Genomic DNA, 21,116 nt, shown 5'->3' with positions numbered 1-21,116 from the left:
GACAGACATGAGACATATCCTATCCCTTTAATACTGACAGACATGAGACATACCCTATGGCTTCAATACTGACAGACATGAGACATATCCTATTCCTTCACCACTGACAGACATGAGACATATCCTATTCCTTCAACACTGACAGACATGAGACATATCCTATCACTTCAATACTGACAGACATGAGACATATCCTATCGCTTCAACACTGACAGACATGAGACATATCCCATCGCTTCAATACTGACAGACATGAGACATAATCTATCGCTTCAATGCTGACAAAGATGAGACACATCCTATCGCTTCAATACTGACAGACATGCGACATAATCTATCGCTTCAATGCTTACCGACATGAGACATATCCCATCGCTTCAACACTGACAGACATGCGACATAATCTATCGCTTCAATGCTTACCGACATGAGACATATCCCATCGCTTCAATACTGACAGACATGCGACATAATCTATCGCTTCAATGCTTACCGACATGAGACATATCCCATCGCTTCAATACTGACAGACATGAGAGACATCCTATAGTTTCAATGCTTACGGACATGAGACATATCATATCGCTTTTTATAGTTACAGACATAAGAGATATCCTAGCTCATCAATACTGACGGACATATATCCTGATCTTGACGGTCAGAATTGATATGAAATTTCCGTAATATTGACAGACACGCCATCAGATATTCATGGCACAAATGAAATCAAAGACTGAATGAATGTTAAAGTACTCCTTACTGAAAAAAGTGGTAAGTCAGCTAGCTTCCCTGGATTCAGTTTTCATCTATTGATCAGTATGCAGCCATTGGCTGGAGATGTTTCTATGGGGATTTACAGATGAACTCGTCATCGTGCACACATGCTTAGTTGACCAGATACCATCTCTTCACGTTATAGCCCTATCAATGGTGGTATTCATGTGCCCGTTTAAATATCGATCTTGACGCTATTGTATACTTATTTATTTGTTTATTAGTTTGTTTGTTTATTTATGTAAACATTAATTCATTTAAGAGTCATGAGGAGTAAGACATCATCCATCCATTCAGTCAGTCGTTCGTTCATTCATTTACATCGTGCGTCTATCTATCCATCCACTGGGACCGTCCGGCCGTCTGTCGTGAGTGTCCGCATGTGTTTGGAAAAGCTCCTTTGAAAACAACACTTCATTTCCAGCGTGTCATTATCAACACATAAATCAATTTTGGGGTCTTGCATCCATTCACAGGTTGATGACGTTTAGGTTGACGCAGGTACAGGTGAAAACAACAGTCCAGAACTTGTACCATAGATACCATCAGCCGGGACCGACTGTCGAGCACAACCGGTGTCTGTCGACTTTACTGACTGGTCGATGGTGTCGGTCACGTACCCGTCGCCCTGATGTAGAAACTGCTGCTAATATATATAAATATATATATAAGGAACTGACATGCAGTTCCAATAGTGCGAGGTATTTCGGAAGAGGTCAGTGTCCACTAAGATTTAAGTTTCTATGTCCGTATAAATGTCCTCAATGTTGGTGTGATAACGCGTGTGATGAAAAGTATAGAAAACTCATTCTCTTGTCCGACTCGTCATAGATATATATTTGTTTTATGTTGACCCGATATACTGGTTTTTTTTCCACTGGACGAGAGGCTGATCACATGACCGAGACACTGACGTCCTACCAGAGTTCAATGCGGCCTGCAAAGTACCTCTGCCATAGGCCAAGGAGATGTGAGGATTCGTCACATATTGCATTCTCCATTCAGTATATAGTATATATTTCTTGTCCCTTTCAGTTTTGAGAAGTCTACATATCTGGCTGAATATGTTTGATAAAATGGTTTACAACGGTCAAACGGTCCTAAAACGTGTAACACCATTTCGGTTTGTATGGCGATCCTTTGAGAACATTTTATTGTGCGGCTCCACGAAAGTGTTGTCACTGTCATGTATGAATATATATTGTCATAAACCTTACTATAGACACTAGTTATACTTAAAAGCCTGCATTAGGCAACTCGTCTATGATTTATGAGTATATGTGTTTGATTATAAACAAGAGAAATGTCCGATCACGTGATAAACACATTAGGGTGTGGCAGTGATGCGAAGTCATCACTGAGCCCGACTGTGAAGCGTATGAACGGCACATTTTGACATTCACTCATTTTCCATGAGACAGTGGTTTCAACGCCAGGTTGTGTGTGTCTCCTCCCCGTGTGTCTGATTTATGAGCAATTCAGAATTCTCTCCGGTCACATCTTTGGTTTTTACGTCCACCTTTTGATGCACTGATGCGCTGTCACCGCCACTGCTAGGACTGTCCGTAAGAAATCTGATTAATGATTGTGTTATTTCAATCTAATTTTCTAACACGACAACAAAAGATGTTTCTGCAGAACACGTTATGGATACGCTTGCTATGTGACCTGACTTTTTAATGGGCTATTTTTTTCCGTGTCGGAGCTAGCTGCTGTATGTCTGTCTGTGTAAGTTTTAATTCTCATGTTCCAAATGAAATTGCGAAATACATTTCACAAGTACTAAAATATAGTGACAGAAGAACATTTTATCAACTGACTTTCACTGGTATGGGTGAATGTGGGAGTTGGGTTTAACGCCGCTTTTAGCAATATACTGCAGCAATATCACGGCGTAGGACACGATAAATCGGCTTCACACAGATGTGAAGAATCGAAAGCGGGCCTTCGGCGTGACGAGCGAACGATTTAACCAGTTGGCTACTCCACCACCCCTATTTAAATACGAACACCAGTGGAGTGGAACTTGATTCAAACTCCAAACCAGGATTCGAACCCAAGATCACTTCTTTCTGGCACATTAAAGGGATTCAACGTTGCACAAACAGTTTTTATGCTACTTTAAAAAGTTATTGTGCTGGCAGTATATACCGGTTGCATTACAAATACACTAGCATTGCAGTGAAATGCTCTCAACAAAATACACAAACGATAATGGAACGAGTTAACTTCGTTAACTATAGGAACAGACAATGTTATTGATGATGCGTTTGTGCGAAGCATGGTGTACACTGAGTCGTTACAGAGCTTGTCCCGGAAAACAACACTTCTGAAAAACAATCATTTCATGTTTGAATTATTTACGCGGTCATATGCCATCTGGTCTGGTTTACTAACTTTACAACGCACAGACGTCAGTTACTCTCACCATCCGATTCACTTTCGATATCACTCTTTACATGCACCCAGTTCGATTATCACCGGAAACACCAATTGCTGCTGCTGCTCGCAACCTAAAAGCCCGAATCGGAAACACTAGACCACATGTAGCTTCGTTTTAAAGACAACTTCAGACATTGTTGACGATTTCTCGACACTGAGATGTCTCGGCTGTTCGGACACCTTGACAATCAACTGACAAGGGAGAACCTGTTTACATTAAGCCCAACCAGTTGTGATGGATTAGTATTCACTTGAGGTCAAGCTGAACAACCTGTAGCAATATCCAATATCACTCGCGGGGCACACATTATACCCGTGTGGAGACTCGAGCCTGGATCATCAACGTAACGAGCGAACGCTTCAACCACTAAGCTACCCCGCCGCGACTCATAACATATATAAAATGTTGGGATTTTTTTTTATTTTCTGATAGGAAGACAGCCTTGCTTTATTTTTTCATTAATCTCAGCCTGTAATGGTCCTGAGGCTAATTGATTACTTGGAATTATTCGTCTCAAGCTCTACTGATTCTATCGAGACCAATCTTGATGATAATTTAAAGTACAGTTTATATTACAAGACATATGGTTTCACCTTCAAACGTAGCAATGATTACACTGAACCGGAACTAAATATATGCAAGGGCATATCGAGCATGTCTCTCTCTTTAAGGTCAACTTCCGGTCCCTGCCTCCAGCAAGAAGATTGGGTGAATGTTAGCGGCAATTAGGCACAGCTCGTCAGAACCTAGGACGCCATCTTGTAGAACTTTGGGCAGGGGCAAACAATCCACTACATCCATTTCACATCGTTGAATACCGAGAGTGGCTCGGATTTTAACGAGACAAATTCTTATCAAGGAAGGGGGGTTTCGACTTAGTTCCTCCAGCTGCCGCGAGAGATCGTTGTAACCACGTCTTTTTAACAACATCGGCAATTCTCCATCGTTGTCACGGATTCTTATTCTGGACGACGTCATCAACAAAGGAAGAAAACTTGCCATGACGATCTTTTCCCGTCGATGAAGTAGGAGAAATAATGGTGACCTTCCTCTACTGTTGAGAAAGTCTGGGTCAGCTCCGAGGTGTAGTAGGACCCGGATGTGTTCAGGAGAGCCATTCTTGGCAGCTCGGTGTAATGGCGTGTCGCCTGTGAAATCACGTGCGTTGACAAGCGCGCCACATTTGATCGTCTGAGTCACTAAACTGTGGGGATTCGTTGGGTTGTCGCACAAGTAATGTAGAACCTGTCGCTCGCAGTAGTCGCTCTTGTTGACGCTTGCTCCGGACTTCAGCAATTCTTGATACACGCTTCCATGGGCTATAGAAGCGGCGTACAGTAATGGCGTTCTCCCTTCATAGTCTTGGGCTTCCAAGTCCGCCCCTCTCTCCAGGAATATTTTCACTGGTTCTGACACATCAAACTTGGCACACAAGTGAAGTACCGATTGTTTCTGGCACGTGCTGGCGGCAACAAGCACGTCGAAGCCAGCGTTCAGAAGGTGTCGTAGACATGCACTTGATCTCTGATGTTGCTGCCAAACACGTGTTTTAAATTCTTCCTCTTCACGGGATTTCTTAGCCGTATCTCCCATTTCCTCCCAATCGACCGAGATCCGGGGCCAGTATTCCAGAAGCACGGCCACGGCACACCGCCCAAAATTATCCCAAGAATACGGGTTGGCACCATTTTCTAGAAGCAGTTTTACAATCTGGGGCCGTCGGTGCATGCAGGCAAGGTGTAAGGGAGGGGCTGTGCGCGTGAAACGGCCCCCTCCCCTGGGGTGAGAGTTTATCCACGAATCTAGGGAGTGCACGTTACCTGGGTAGATGTTGTCATGCAAGATGCTGCGACATCGCTCTATGTCGTTGTTGACGATAGCATCGTGAAGTCGGCGCCATGACACATCCTCAGCTTTCTCGCTTCCGTAGCGATCGGATATTAGGACGTCATTGAAAACAGGTGAAACTTTCGGCACATCTGGGACTGCTTCCTTGCTGACAAGCTCGCCCATGTTTTTGTGGCACAAACTGCTCACTGTGATAGAGATTCACGCTTGTCGGAACATGTGCAACATTTAGATAGAACGTGTAACGTCCTTTGTGACGTTACCGCACATGACGTCATTAGTAATGACGTCATAATAAGCAAAGCGCCAATGTAGAACACATTGTTTCCCATTGATAGTGCGTGCATAAACATCAACCTCGGAGGAACGAATATCCCCAACTAGTTTAAGGTATCTGTATTGCATTTAAGATGTCAATAACGTTTTCGCGTCTGTAAGATTTGAGCATATCGTTCTTTAATTTCCGATATCGAAAATGCTATTGTAGATATTCTAAAATGTGACTCTGTTCTCGGCAGTCTAGTCAGTAGCCCAATAGATAAGTGATCAATTGTGCACTTCTTGTTGCAAGCATGAAATTTAGCATGAGTGTAGCTTATATCATTCCTATGTAGAGGATGGAGATATGAGATGGAGAGGCCTCGAGATTATTTTTTATTATTGTTCATATAATTTTTCCCCTCTATTTTCGCCATAAGATTTTTTCATTAAATTCTATAGTTCTCATAAATCATATATCAAATTGTGGAAAATTCGTAGTTGAGCATTTTCCGTCTCTACATGTCACGTCAATCGTTAAGGGTTAGGTTTTATAATCTCTTTGTAAATTCAACACGAAACGCCTCGCAGATTGTGGCCACGTTTCATTTTGCGGGGAAAAAAGGGAGTCTTATCTGGATAGTCTGTTCCAGGCTCGATTGTTTACAGACCGCCGCCGTAGAGCTGAGATATTGCTGATTGTTGCGTAAATTACAAACAAACAAACAAATAAAACTTACAAATAAAACCCAATCAGGAACAAGATAATATTATATTATATTATTTCTCCGTTTCTCTTCAAAACCGTGTTTGGTGCACGAATGTGTCTGTTTTCAAAAACATTCTATTTATATATTAAACACCATTAGTGAAATTACAGAGAACTTCTCCTGAAAGACTTTAATTGACACTGTGCTTATTTTGAAACTCTATTTGGATAAATTCTAAAAAAGAAATATGACCCGATTGCAAATTAGGAGAAATCGCCTCACAAAACAGGTGTTGGCAGATTTATGGCGAGCTGGAGTCTATAGTCGCTCACGAAGCAACAGTCGTTACTTTTCCAATCCTTTAACTACGTACATTGTAATAAAAGTTTAACACACAGACCTATCTCTCTATGTATAGCTCATTTAATGAGAAACAATTACCACCACTGCGAGCCATATGTACGTACATCGTCTAACTCACTTGAGGACAAATTACAATCATTGATGATGGTCACTAAACAATTCCCACGCTGATTACAGACCAAAGACGTTACCGGACCTGATCAGTTCGAAATAGATATTGACCGAGTTGATGTATCTAAATATGTAACTGGACATTATAAAAGTAATTTCCGATATTTCTTTATGTTCCCCAAAGAGTAACTTGTTATTGTGGATGCCACTGGTGCGGATAGGTTTCGAATTTGTGGTATGGGTTTGAAACTGCAAGCGTACATATTTACTCAACCTTTCAAAGCAGGCGTTGACCAGCAATGTAAAACTGTCTGTAGTCTATTGGACTCTGGAAGGGACATTGCCACACAGAAACAAGCAAAAAACTGTCAACATTAACTGCCCAAAACGCCGTAATGACCCTTCTGAGAATACATATGGCAGTTCGATAATCAAGACCGACAACTCCGCAGCGTTGGTTTCCTATGTTTAAGCGACATCGTCACCTCATATATATTACTACGGAGGGGCGATGGGGTAGCCTAGTGGTTAAAGCGTTCGCTCGTCACACCGAAGATCCGGATTCGATTCTCGGCATAGGTATAATGAGTGACGACCACTTTCTTGTGTCGCCCGATCTGATATATTGCTAAAGCGGCGTAAACACATACTCACTCACTACTAACTTCCTATCTGCATGACCCGTTCAGGTCTTTGGTACACCAGGCCTTCAGCTACCCATGCTTGCCATAAAAGGCAACTATGTGCTTGTAGCAAGACCAACTGGATCGTGTGGTCAGGCTCACTGACTTGGTTGACACATGTTATCGGTTCCCAACAGCGCAGATCGATGCCCATGCTGTTGATCACACGATTGTCTGGTCCAGACTTGATTATTTACAGGCTGCCGGAATACAGCTGGAATATTGCTGACTGTGGCGTAAAACTAAACTCACTCGCTCGCTCTCTCTCTACCTGTGTACACTATATGTTCTGAATGAACGCAAGTGCTATCAATCACTTTCAGAGTATTTTACGAGAAATATATTGTATTGTCCTTTTTCATTTGAAATATGCTATACTTTTCATTATATTAATTAATTGTGCTGTAATGGAATATCAGTTTCACAAAGAGCTGACTGGTATGCATGGCTAGTATGCTATCTATATGCCCGAGGTGTGTATACATACAATCGCGTGGGAAGTAGACAATCCGAAATCTGGCATTAGAGACAACGATCGGGAAACGTTGGCACGTCATGATCATCCATCACGCCGCCGAGCCTGACCACTCGATCCGTTTTGCTGTCTAGTTGGAGAAACATTGTCAGCATACAATGTCGTCAGTGTAAGTTACTATATATGGCTTGATGGAACGTCGGATTATCTATCATCGCTTTTTTGCAGTTTTGTTTTTGCAGTAACTGCTGCAGTAACTGTTGAATATTTACCCCCAAACGTTTCATGTGAATTTACCGTTTCGGTAAAATGTATTCTTTGCTGCGAATTTTATATTCTTATTTATTTCCTTGTTTCCTTAAATGCAACTGTGCTTCACATAGCCGCGCGTCTTTCCCATATACTGTTTAAGTGAGTGAGTTTAGTTGTTCCCTGCGTATAAGTGTGTGTGTGTGTGTGTGTGTGTGTGTGTGTGTGTGTGTGTGTGTGTGTGTGTGTGTGTGTGTGTGTGTGTGTGTGTGTGTAGAGGTGGGGGGGGGGGGACAAGAAATGGAAGTCATACTTTGTATCTATGTGGGGGATCGAACTTGAGTTTTCGGCAGGACGAGCAAACACTTTAACCACTAGGCTACCCGACCCCCTCGTATATTCTGGTTGCGATAGTTTACAGAGTAGGGCATCGCAATCTTCAAGCAATATCACGGCGGACGGAGGAATGTGCTTCGATTGGGTATCGAACCGGGTATGAAGCATGACGAACGAACAATTAGACTACCCCCACGTCCCGACTGATGGGTCTGTGGCTTAAAATGAAGGATCATTAAAATATAAAAGTCATATTGAATGAATTGTATGAGATGTTTCTATCACAATGTTAGACTTCTCGGTCATTCGAAAGGTCGGGTTCGGAGTTCGAGTCCCCGGAAAAAAATATATTCTCGGGTAGGAAACTTGTTACAAATACTTCATTAATATACTCTTTAGATCGGGATATGATATACAATTTCTTTGTTAACGTCGACTGCTGTTTCATTAAAGTATATAATAATTTCGTCACTTTTAATTCCCACTTTTGGAATTATATTGCTTTGGGAGCTACAGCACCATGCAGAGTGTCTTGCGTAATGAATTAACCGAAACAGTTGGTAGTTTCCCTATCTGGTAAAGCGTATCACTTGAAGAACCGATGATTTCTGAGTGACGGCAAGTTAGGCTTGATCGCCTTCATTGTGCAATCTAGACCCACGTGTTGTCCATATCGTATGGAACAATCTCCACAGTCGTCATCAGCGTGAAGACTTACAGATTGGTCACTTTGGCTGCCGGCTGCAACCTTTACCACTTGCTGCAATCATATAAATCTCCATGGCTAATATTGCTGCAGTTTACACTATTATCAATGGTACATCGATTAATCAACCGTTTTTAGCACAATATGCAGTTTCGTTTTAACTGTTTGAGTCGTTTCCATAGTAACCGACGCAATATTATCCATCAAGCTATGAAAGAAACATAATATGGTCGTGATTAATAGGTTAGAAATCTAATAATCTATCATGTTTTTTTCAAGCTGACTCTTTCTTTGTGGCGACACTTAAGCGATTGAAGAACTTCTCCTTCTAAATCAAAGGCTTCAATCAGGCTTTGTCGAGAGTTTAGGAAGTAAATTGTGACGTGAATGCTGAGCTGAAGAATATGTACAGAAGATTTACATCTGCTTCAATGGCGAGGTTGGTGATGTAATTCTATCATTGTGATGACTATGTGGAAAGATTAAAGTGGGTTTGAGTGTGATTATGTGTGTATGCGTGTTTGTGCGAAAATCTATCAAATAATATCCTAACAAATATATATGAGTTTATATAAATTTATGTGTGATATATATGAGATTTTCACATACGAGAACCAAGAATTTCTAAAACTCCTGACACTGTAGGTATATCTTAAGTGAGTGAGTTTAGTTTTACGACACACTCAGCAATATTCCAGCTATATGGCCGCGGTCTGTAAATAATCGAGTCTGGACCAGACAATCCAGTGATCAACAGTAGGAGCATCGATTTGCTCAACTGGGAGTCGATGACGTGTAAACCAAGTGAGCAAGCCTGATCTTCCGCTAGTCGCCTCTTACGACAAGCATATACATGATGCAGTCGCCGTTATCTTGTGTGTCGTAAAACCAGTCTGGGCTAGCACAGGCAGAAACACGCACTCACGTTCCTACGTCGTCGAAATATTCTTAAGTACGACCGCACAGACGTTCAACCCCACCTCACCTGTCAAGAATATACCTGAATAAGAAGACACCTGAGTTCTTTTTTTAACTGTTATTATGTTTTACAATCATGCCATTACAATGCATTACCAGGTAGAGCTGGAAATATGTACACATTCATGTGGTATATCTGTGAATAAAATTTTCTGTCTATAACAAATATAAATCTTACCTGTCGGAAACCTATTTTCTAAATGTTTTCTTTAATTAGCAAAATTTCTAAAAGTTTCTCGCCACGAAAATCCCCAAGAAGATAGCTGGAGCGGCATTAAACAATAATCACTCGCCTCAGGTCCACATGACGAGCAAAAGAGTGACGAATGAATGTACATGTAGTTTTATGCCGCTCACAGTTACATCATCCAACGATTTCACGACAGGATCACAAAGAGTAGGCGTCTCGCCTTGATACATGCTTGTTTCCTGTTTAAAGCTGAATCGGTTGTTTTCAGTATAAGACAGGCGGTCTTGAAGTAATCGTGTAGGAATCAGACAATCCTATTTTAGGACTTACGCCGTTGGGGCACAATGATACTATCCGATCAAATGGTCGCCTTACTGAAGATAATTGGTTGCCAAGGGCCAATTCGAACCCGGAATCCCCACGGAGTGTTTCCATTGGACTTGAACCTGCTTGACAGAGCTCGCGTTTTTCAAAAATAGAAATGCAATATTTCGTACAACGCTGTATATTTATTCTATTTGAATAAGTAATTGATCACGTTATCCGTGTATTATCGTTCCGCCGTAGGCGATGGGAGTCTTTGACGATAATATTTCCTTATAAAATATGCATGGTCTGGCGAAAAGTGAGAGTTTGTATTTCAGATCTATACATAGAGTTTTCTTTTCCATTTGTGTCTGTCTGTTCCTTCATGTCTTGTTCATGCCACACAAGGAACTGACGATCTAAAGAAAGTGTACACCCACGTTTGACCATCTCTAGTTTGATCGGCGCTTCATGTTCATGAGCAGTTTTGTTAAGTATATGGCCCAAAAGTGGTCGATAGTTTTGGAGAAAATGCCTGCTAACCGTCGAGGAAATTATATGTAGATGTTGCCATAAGTTTTTATACCCATGAAATGCCACTGCCGATCAAATCTCTCCCTACACAGACACTGTCAACGTTCATGGAATTACTAAACGAATTTAAAAGGTGAGTTTTTTTCTGTCTTGGCTGATTCATGATTTTGTCTTGGAACTGAGGAGGTAGATATTTTCGGGGAGTCGTGGTATAACTGTTGAAAAAAATGATCCGATTGTTACCATTCATAGCTCATTTCCAGTGTATGAAACTCCTACAAAGGCCAGAAAGCCCACAGGGCTGATAGCTAAAAACGTTGCCGGCACTGTTAACATGTGACCAGCCCTGTATTAAAAATTCGAAATCGAGATATGGTGTTAAAATAAAGTAATTAATGAATTACTTGTAGTGAGGTAAACTTAAACATGTGCTAAGGCAAATGTAATAAAATCGTAACATGGTGGTCACTGTTGATTCAATAAGTGAAACTTCCAACTGAATCAGAAAAGGAGAAAAGAATGACATTATTCATAGCCTGAAAGCATTCCCTAGACCAGTCACACTTACTGAAAGGAACAACACTGTTCATTGGCTGAAAGCATTCCCTAGACCAGTCACACTTACTGAAAGGAACAACACTGTTCATTGGCTGAAAGCATTTCCTAGACCAGTCACACTTACTGAAAGGAACAACACTGTTCATTGGCTGAAAGCATTCCCTAGACCAGTCACACTTACTGAAAGGAACAACACTGTTCATTGGCTGAAAGCATTCCCTAGACCAGTCACACTTACTGAAAGGAACAACACTGTTCATTGGCTGAAAGCATTCTCTAGACCAATCACATTTAGTGTTAGATAAATGGGTAGGCTGATCTGTGGAAGTTAAAATTTGATTGATCATGAACTACATTGTATACAGACATATCACCTAGCTACGACAACTATTTTCAATTTTTTTCCCATAGTCAATGACATGTTCAAATATATACCCTTGAAAAAATATATTTGCACACAGGGCCGACTATAAAATAAAGTTGTAAGCCCGCCATGAAACTTGCAAGCAGCGGGCCGCCGAGCAGACGTTATTTCATACACGGTCATTTCGTTGGGAAATCATCTAGCTTTCGATCCGTAGTATTTCGCTTGGTGAAATCTAACTTTAATACAGGAGGGTGTGATATCGTCGATACATCCCTTTCCTTTTATACAACAATATTGTAGTGTGTATAGTAATAGGGTATAGTAATAGAGTATAGTATTAGGCGTCTTTTTATTCGCTGGCTCTAAGCGAAACACGTCTGTGTATTCATCTACACATTCTGTTACCTATATGATATTCCCGTGTTACATTCGACGTTACGCCGATATTGCGTAGGTTTTCATATCACGTATTTTTCTGTTAATGAAACATATGTTAAGATGGAAGGATGTGGCTGATTCTTTAAGATTCAGTGATGTGGAGGTGTTTGAATTAACTATTAAGTCGTGAGTGAATGAGTGAGTCTGGTTTTACACCTCTTTTAGGAATATTCCAGCACTTTCACGGCGGGGAACACCAGCAATGGGCTTCACACATTGCACCCACGTGGGGAATCGAACATGGTCTTCGGCGCGACGAGCGAACGCTTTAACCACTAGGTTACCCCACCACCCCCTACTATTTTATAGGGCAGTTTCAGTTTTCATATGGATTATATGGACTGAAAGCGTGAGTGACCTCAGCCTGAGATTAACTCTCTCGAGTTCTTTAGTTACAGGAGAAGGCAACGTTTCATTGGTACTGAGTATAATAGCTCATTACGTCATTCAAAACCTGAACGTGATTTCGAGGCTTTTGATTGGCTATCCAGAATTCCGTTTAATTTCCAGAATTAATGATTAGACAAAGAGTTTACAAGCGACTTATTCGGTTTGTTTGTACGTCAGATATCAACAGAACATTAATCCATTGCAAACGTGGTGCATTGGCAATGAACCCATCCGCGTACGTTATTCTTTCCAACAGCATGTAGCCATTTTTGTACACATTAATACATACATTTTACATGACTTGTGCTTTATTCAGTTTGTTCAAACAGAATGTGTTTGTCCACTGACGGCGCAGTCCAACCATAGCAGCTCCACACACATTGGTGAATAACTTTGTGCAGAAGAAATATGCAAGCATGAATTTTGACATGGAATATGATTATGTCACAGTGAACCTGTTTGTGTATTCAAATTTTGCAAATGCTGACATAGTTTTATGACTGAAAAACCTATACGTTTGTTTTGTGGAAAATTGCTGATATAGTTCAAGCAAGGATCATGAACCCTCAGCCAAGCTAGCCCAAGAACAATAGAGCGTGACAGTGAATGGAGACAGTCCTTTGTTCTGCTGAGTGTTGATGGTTACATCATTGCTGACTCACTGATTGATCTAGTACTTTTCAGCACAACTGAAGCATGGAGTTTTTTCAGACTGTTTATTGTGTTATTTTTTTTTATCTCTTCTTACAAATTGTTCCCCATTTCTTAAGAGTGAAAACAAAGTTTCTAGAACTAAAATTTCACTTGAAACACTTTATACCTTGCGAAGTCTGGGTATTTGTAGAGTTAAGTAAACACGCCATGGATCGAGCGGAGGACAAAACAAAAGGAATTCTTGAATTTCCATGGAAATTCTTTCAACACACAAGAATTACAATCCTTACATGGGACTGCTAAATGCGAGATCTATAAGACATGTCATGTTCGGATCCAGCCTTTTGAAAAAGGGGGTTGGGTTGCAACCCCCACAACCCTCCCCCTGGATCCACCACTGCATGTGAACCTTCAAATGACAAAGCATGAACAATTCATGATCTTATTGCGGATAATAAATTAAATGTTTTGGCAATTACAGAAAACTGGTTTAAAAGTGATGAAACTGACGCCTTGGCAGTTAACAAACTTGATCCAGGTGGATACAAATTTACTCACGTATCCCGATCTAACAGGCAAGGTGTCGGCATTGGTGTCGTGTACGATGATAGATTAAAAATGCGTCGTCTGACTGATGTCAGACACTTTGATTCATTCGAGTTATTGCCTATTGAGTTCGTAACTGAAAATCAGTGGGTAAATGTCATAGTGCTTTACAGGTCACCAAATTCTGGAAACATGTTCTTTGATGATTTCTCGGCACTTTTGGATACATTGAACACATTAGGTAGAAAACTGCTAGTGTGTGGGGATTTCAGTTTTCACATTGACAATCCTGAAGATACCAACGCAAAACAGCTGCTCTATAACCTGGATACCCATGCTCTCATACAAGTTTTAAACCAACCCATTCTGGCGGTCATATTCTGGATAGATCTGGTGATCGTTCGTGAGGAGGTGGACATAAAGCACGTGACCTTTTATCACTCAGTTAAGCCTGACTGCGGCAAGAGAAGATAGAGGAATGTTGTCACATACCGGAAATGGCAAAACGCTGACATTAAGTCTCTCGGTGAAGATATATCAACCGCATGTGTCGGCTACCAAGGCATGTCTGTTTCTGATGCTGTGGACATGTACGATTCACTACCCCGACAGCTAGCGGTCAACATGCACCTGTCAAAGCCTGTACCATCACAACCCATCCTTAGTCTCCATGGTATAATGATAGCATCCGTGCTGCAAAGAGACAGACGCGGAAGCTGGAACGTCAGGTCAGAAGAACTAAATTGGCCATTCATTAAGAGATGCACAGCGAACAATGCAATGCACTAGCATCACTGTTTGAGATAGCAATCTATAAAGATGCCATTAAATCAGCTGCTGCACAGAAGGAAGTGTTCAGAACTGCCAACAGATTGTTGCTTAAACGGAACTTGTTCTCCCATCTCACACATCTATTATTGAACTGGTTAATCGTTTTTCGGGCTTCTTCACTGACAAGATCAACATCATACGTCAATCTTTCAAAGATCACCATGACGCTGCGCAATTTCCTGTAATCATGAACTCCCTTACTTTGTTACCGTTCTGATCAGTGACAGAAGATGAAGTGTCCAAACTTGTCTCCAAATGTCAAGCGAAATCATGTTTGCATGACCCATTACCAACGTGGATCTTGAAACAAACCATTCAATCTCTTCTTCCTATCTGGACGTATATCATCAACAGCTCACTGAGCCAAGCTGTAATGCCTGATCAACTGGAGACAGCAAATATCACTCCCCTCATAATGAAGAAGAATCTCGATCATGAATTGTCAAACCACTACAGACCAATGTCCACTTTGATCATCTCTATGCTAATTGAGCGCATGGTTGTGTCTCAATTCAGAGACCATATAACCAGAAACAACTTGTATGAAGAGTGCCAGTCTGCCTACCGATTCTTCCACTGCACGGAAACTGCTTTGGTGAAGGTTCAGAACGACAACTTAAGAGGTATAGACACAGATGGAGCAGACCTTCTTGTATTGCTGGATTTATCTTCAGCTTTTGACACTGTTGATCATTCTGTGCTACTCTCTACCCTTGAAAACAGTTTTAATGTCAACGATCTTGCATTAGGGTTTTTTGCCTCCTACTTAATTGACCGGAAGCAGGCAGTTGTCATTCAGGTGAAAGGTCAGAGGCAACATACTTGAAGTTTGGGGTGCCCCAGGGCTCCCTCCTAGATCCCCTACTTTTCACATGTTACACATATCCCTTTGGTGATATTGTGAGGCCCTACTACTTAAGTAGGCACCCCTATACTGATGACACCCAAGTCTATTTATTCATCAAGCCATCCAATGCATCTTCAACCAAGTTCTCCTTTTCAAGAGTAGAAACATGTGTTGATTGCATCAAGAGATGGATGCCCATTAATTATTTCAAATTAAATGATGTCATTGATAAAACTGAACTCATTGCGTTCCAGCCTCTTCGACTTCAGAAAAAGATTCTGTTTCCACAGTTTTGTATCGGTGACTCTGCAATAACAGTGCTCCCACGTGCTGGCAATCTTGCTGTAATCTTTGACTCTTCCCTCAGCGTGGAACCCATGTTATCAATCATTATGTCCGTCGTCAATCTTATTTCCATCTGCGCAACATCGGTATGATCCGTCGATACCTGGACGTGAAATCTGCACAAGCTCTATTTCATCTGTGTGACATCCCGCTTGAACTATTGCAACGCTTTATCGTATGGTGTGCCAAACCAAGTCCTCTACACGTTACAGAAGACACAAAATTCAGCCGCACGATTGATCTGTCAACTTAACAGGACTGATCACATCTCTCCTGTCCTCAAACCTCTACACTGGCTTCCAATTCGCTTCAGAATCGACTACAGTCTCTCTGTGAAATACCACAAACTGAAACTCAGTCATATGGTGACAGATCTTTCTCTAGAGCAGAACCCTTCCTTTGGAACAATTTACCATCCATCCTTCGTTCCGAAATAGAACTATCAACTTTTAAAAGTGGTCTCAAAACGCACCTATTCATCTCTTCACATGGATAAAGTGGACTCAGCGCTTTTGAGCAATTGCAGTGATAAACAGCGCGTTTATGAATATCTAAGGAGAGAACATCTGTAGGTGCTGTAATAATGCTACAGAAGACGAGCATCATTTTTCTTCTTGTATGTCCAGCATAAAAGTCATATTGAGAATTCTCTTTAGACACTTAATCCATTGATAACTTTATTTCAAAAACTGTTAAAATGAAATTGCAATTCAAAATATTGCTGCTCTCATTTACTGAATCCATGATCATATGGAAAGTGTATATCTGAAATGTATTATAGGCCAGTGGCCTGTTTAGTTCTGAAATACAGATTGTACTGATATAAACAGTCACCACAGGCAAGTAATAGGCAACCAACTACTTAAATGGGGTAGTTCTAACCCAGATTCTCGACTGGGTACCCATTCTATAGATTGAACGTACATGCAGGCCTTTTGCATTCACATGGCTTCGGCTTTCCAAAATTCACTCACCATCCACTTGTGCTCAGTTAAAGCAACATTTAGCTAATTGATAAATAGGTTTACTTCGATCGTGAAAGAATGTTGATATAATTTTATACTGGGAGGGAAAAACATTCCATGTTCTAGCCTCTGATAGAGTATATTGGGGAGGAGATGGATCGACGTCTACGCCGTCTTCTTCATCTGCCAGATAACGTTCTTGACCTTGCAACAGAACTTAAGAGAATCTGGCGTGACATCCCACAAGCCTTCCTTCCGCGTTTGATAGGCTCTATGTGTCGTCGATGCACTGGTGTTCTCAATGCCGATGGTGGACATACCCGTTATTGTGCTTGTGGCATGGTGGTTTGACCCCTATGCCTCTAGTGGACCCGTGGACCCGTGGACCCGTGAAGGTCCCGGGGTAGAATAGGCCTTCAGCAACTCATGCTTGCTAAAAAAGGCGACTAAGGGGATCTGGTGGTCAGACTCGCTGACTTGGTTGACACTTGTAATCGGTTCCCAATTGCGCAGATCGATGCTCATGTTGTTGATCACTGGATTGTCTGGTTTCATTGACTCGATTATTTACAGACCGCCACCGTATAGCTGGAATATTGCTGAGTGCGGCGTAAAACTAATATTCACTCACTCACTAGTGGACTCGTGACGTCATTGTGATTGACGTTTCGGTTGAAATTCTCCCGACTTGTTATGGTCTCATGATCCCTCCATTAAAGTTTATATGTACCTGTGACATTGTTATCGTACCTCTCAGCTGTGATAATATTTTGACAATGCATAATTTCTTTATGTGGCTAGTATATAAGATCAGCTGCTTTGTGTGTTTAACGCCGCACTCAACAATATTCCAGCTGTACTGTGTCGGTTTGTAAATAATCTAGTCTGGACCACAGTCCAGTGATTACCAGCATGAGCAACGACTCATACAGTTGGGAACCGAGGACATGTGTGAACCAAGTCAGCGAGCCTGACCACCCGATCCCGTTAGTCACCTTTTACCACAAAGCTAACGGTTGATAAAGACCAAGTGTAACTCTGTACATTGTTTGGATTTGCCAATTACAATACACTCACTGTCAGGCGCACAAATCACCAAGAAAACCCTGCTGCTCGGTCATTAATCCGGATTAGCACGCCCTGTCTCGTGTGAAAACACGTGCACATTAGCGCTTTACTTCACACGGTCACCGGAAAATCAAAGCTTCATGCTTTGCCTTAATTAATTTAATTTTGTGTTGATGTAGTCGGTTTCTTTGTAAAATTTAGCATCCGGAAACGGAAACCGAATATCCGTCGCTTTTATAGCGTAAGCGATGTTGCGTGTGTTTTTTTTCAGGAGAATTGACCGGAATCCGCGCCCTCCGGATGTTTGGGGCCCGGGTATCCGGGTTCTCACTTGTTTTTCTCCGAGGCTATGCTAGTGTGATCACCACGTGTCTGTGGTCTGCACATCATTTGAAGCGGTATGAAAATCCTTCACGTTCTTGCTGGTAATTGGGGTGAAGCATGTAATTTCTGTTGTTAGTCTGGGCCATAGATGGCGCCAACATGGGGAGTGAATTAGAACATTATTTACTGGGATATTCGGTTCCATTTGTTCTGGGAGGTTTGGTTTACACAGAAAACCGGGATGTCAGACATTAGACCATGGATTCGATTCTCAGAACCTCGTTGGTCTTGAGTAACGCGCACTGCTTGGATTTCATTAAATTTTGAGCACGACGGCGACTTGCGTCCATTGCAAGTGTCGCGTCTTTAACGGTACAACGAGGTGTATCATACTTTGAAATGAAGAACACAAGATCGGAAACATACAACCTCTGGGTTAATGTCACGGCCTTTATCTTCCAGACGGTGTATAAACACACAGGTTGCGTGATTATCAGGCAATTCTGTTATTGGTACTGGAATGGTATCTGATAAATGGTCTTGTACCAAACAGTGTCCGTCTGTACACACTGCCAGATTGCCCCGTGACGTCAGTGTATGGAGGACAAAATGTCGCCATGATTGTCGCTAGGATACGATACGGTCCTCAGTAAAAGGTCGGAGAGGACATGACGGTTCACTGATGGCAGACCCGGATGCAAATAAAGGTTGAGAGTCACTTAGTGTTTAGTCAGTCAAATAGTACATATGAATCCGTGGGATAAATTGAGTAGCGTGGGCTGGGGTGCGACGTCGGGCGGAGGTATAAAAAGTGCGGGCGTGTTTTGAGTTCAAGACGTCGCTCGTAGAAACTTACAACGATTCGTCACGTTGTGACAAGAGTGCGTCCTGGTCCATTCAAGGTAGTCGTCCTGGAGCCTTAAATCTTTCAGTGAAAATACAATGGGCGACAAGAGGACAGACGACCTGGAATCTTTAAACCTCAGCATCGACGACATCTTGTCCGAGATCAAGTTCATCTACATCCTGCACGGGATTTGCCTCGCTTTCGTCATCACAGTGGGTGTCGTGTGCAACATTTTTAGCCTATATGTCCTCTGTCGACCTCATCTGCGCTCGCCGCCATATTGTCTTCTCCAGGTTCTTACTGTGTGTGACACCGCCATCTTGCTTTACTCGCTATACTCTGATGTTCAACCCGCCATTTCTGCATATAAACAGTCCCTTCAGTTTTCCACCATCGCGAAGTTTGACTTTTCACATTTCACAATCGGAAATGATACCAGGAATGACACGATTACAGAAAACCAGGATCTTTATCTCCTTCTGAAGTCACTAATGGAAACGGAAGTGACGTCATCATTAGAAAATGAGACGCATGGGAATGATGTCTTTGATAATGTATCAGGATATATTCCAGACTCGGGAACCATTGGAGTTTCACACCCAACAGAGCGACTGAGAGCAAATTCGACAAGCGTTGTTATCAATTCCAGGCCGATTGGACAAGCTGTGGAGAGATTTATCGGTTATCTGTTGCTCAATATTGGTCTTCTGTTGACGTTAACACTCGCCATCGAGCGTTGTGTTGCCGTGGTGTCACCGCTCAAGGTTACGTCAGTTGTGACGGTCAGGAGAACACGTATTGCTGTGGCGGGGATTGTGATGACGTCAGTGCTGTTCCACTTGCCGCAGCTTATCAAAGAAGTTATAATGTCAGTCACAATGGAGACGTTCGGAGATGACTTTGAAGGAAACGTCCTGCAGTCGTTTCGTAAGGACTATGAGAGAGCCTTTGTATTTTTCACTTTTATTGTGGGACTTGTCGTGTTGGCTTTGAATATATTCCTGCTACATAAAATATCAATACTACGAAAAAACGGTAAACTTTCCCGCAACGTATCTCAACGCACGAGTTATAAGAGTCAAATTAATATCACCGTTTTGATCACCGGAATAATCTTTTTGCAAATACCAGTATTCCTCTTCATGAACATATTTTCATTTATGACTATGGAAAACTTTCTCACCCAGTTTCAAGTCGTAGCTAAGGTGACTGTGGTACTTCGTTTCCTGTATGTCAGTAACTCTGCCGCCAATGTATTCATGTACTGTGTGTTCAGCCAACAGTTTAGAAAAACCCTCGTCAGTACCTTGCTGGGTTATTATTGTAAAACCAAAAGTCACGTAACCGGAAGTAAATATCACAGCCCTTATACGACCGTAGTGAGTACACCACGCATAGCCAGGGTAAATGTTGACTCGCGTCAAGCGAAGAGTATCTGAAGCGGAGTGTGTGCAAGTTTTTGACGTCACTGTGGGTAGTACTTCATTTATACCACGGCACGACAGCCCCATGTAACCAATATTTAATGTTACTCGTGCCATTTGTACGTATCCTATGTATAAAAACGAAACATCACCTGGGATTCGAACCCGTACCGGATCACCGGATCCTTAACATGTGAAATCAACTGTGATAAGTGAACTGTGTTACCTTAGACCACTCGCCCATACTGAGTCCCCTGTTTGAATTGTGCGTAGGCATTGCATAGAGTATGTATTGTAAATCGACAGTAATTCCTGGACATGAAAGCTTTTCGCACGTGTTACCCTATGGCTGAAAATGAAAGAAACGAGAAATACTTTAGTGATGGTGTTTCGATTTGATTGTCATAATTATGTTTGGTACATGCTTGATTCATGTTTGGTACATGTTTGATTCATGTTTAGTACGGAGCGGCGGGGTTGCCTAGTGGTTAAAGCGTTCGCTCGGCACGCCAAAGTCCCCGGTTCGATTCCCCAAATGGGTACAATGT

The 21,116-nt window shown here is 41.8% G+C and overlaps 1 protein-coding gene across 1 annotated transcript; it reads right to left on the bottom strand.

Moving 5' to 3' along the window:
- Nucleotides 1-3,889: 3,889 nt before the first annotated feature.
- On the bottom strand, nucleotides 3,890-5,230 carry LOC137271671 (ankyrin repeat domain-containing protein 61-like). Its single transcript, XM_067804096.1, has one exon. It carries the CDS (start codon nucleotides 5,228-5,230, stop codon nucleotides 3,890-3,892), a length of 1,341 nt encoding a protein of 446 aa, XP_067660197.1.
- Nucleotides 5,231-21,116: the final 15,886 nt, after the last annotated feature.

Source organism: Haliotis asinina, chromosome 2, assembly GCF_037392515.1.
Source record: "Haliotis asinina isolate JCU_RB_2024 chromosome 2, JCU_Hal_asi_v2, whole genome shotgun sequence".
Classification (NCBI taxonomy): domain Eukaryota; kingdom Metazoa; phylum Mollusca; class Gastropoda; order Lepetellida; family Haliotidae; genus Haliotis; species Haliotis asinina.
The sequence above is the reverse complement of the archived record's forward strand: the minus strand, read 5'-3'. Positions and strand labels throughout refer to the sequence as shown.

What these genes read in the sequence shown, in the direction of transcription:
- LOC137271671 (XM_067804096.1), bottom strand. Translation starts at nt 5,230, where the DNA reads ATGGGCGAGCTTGTCAGCAAGGAAGCAGTCCCAGATGTGCCGAAAGTT.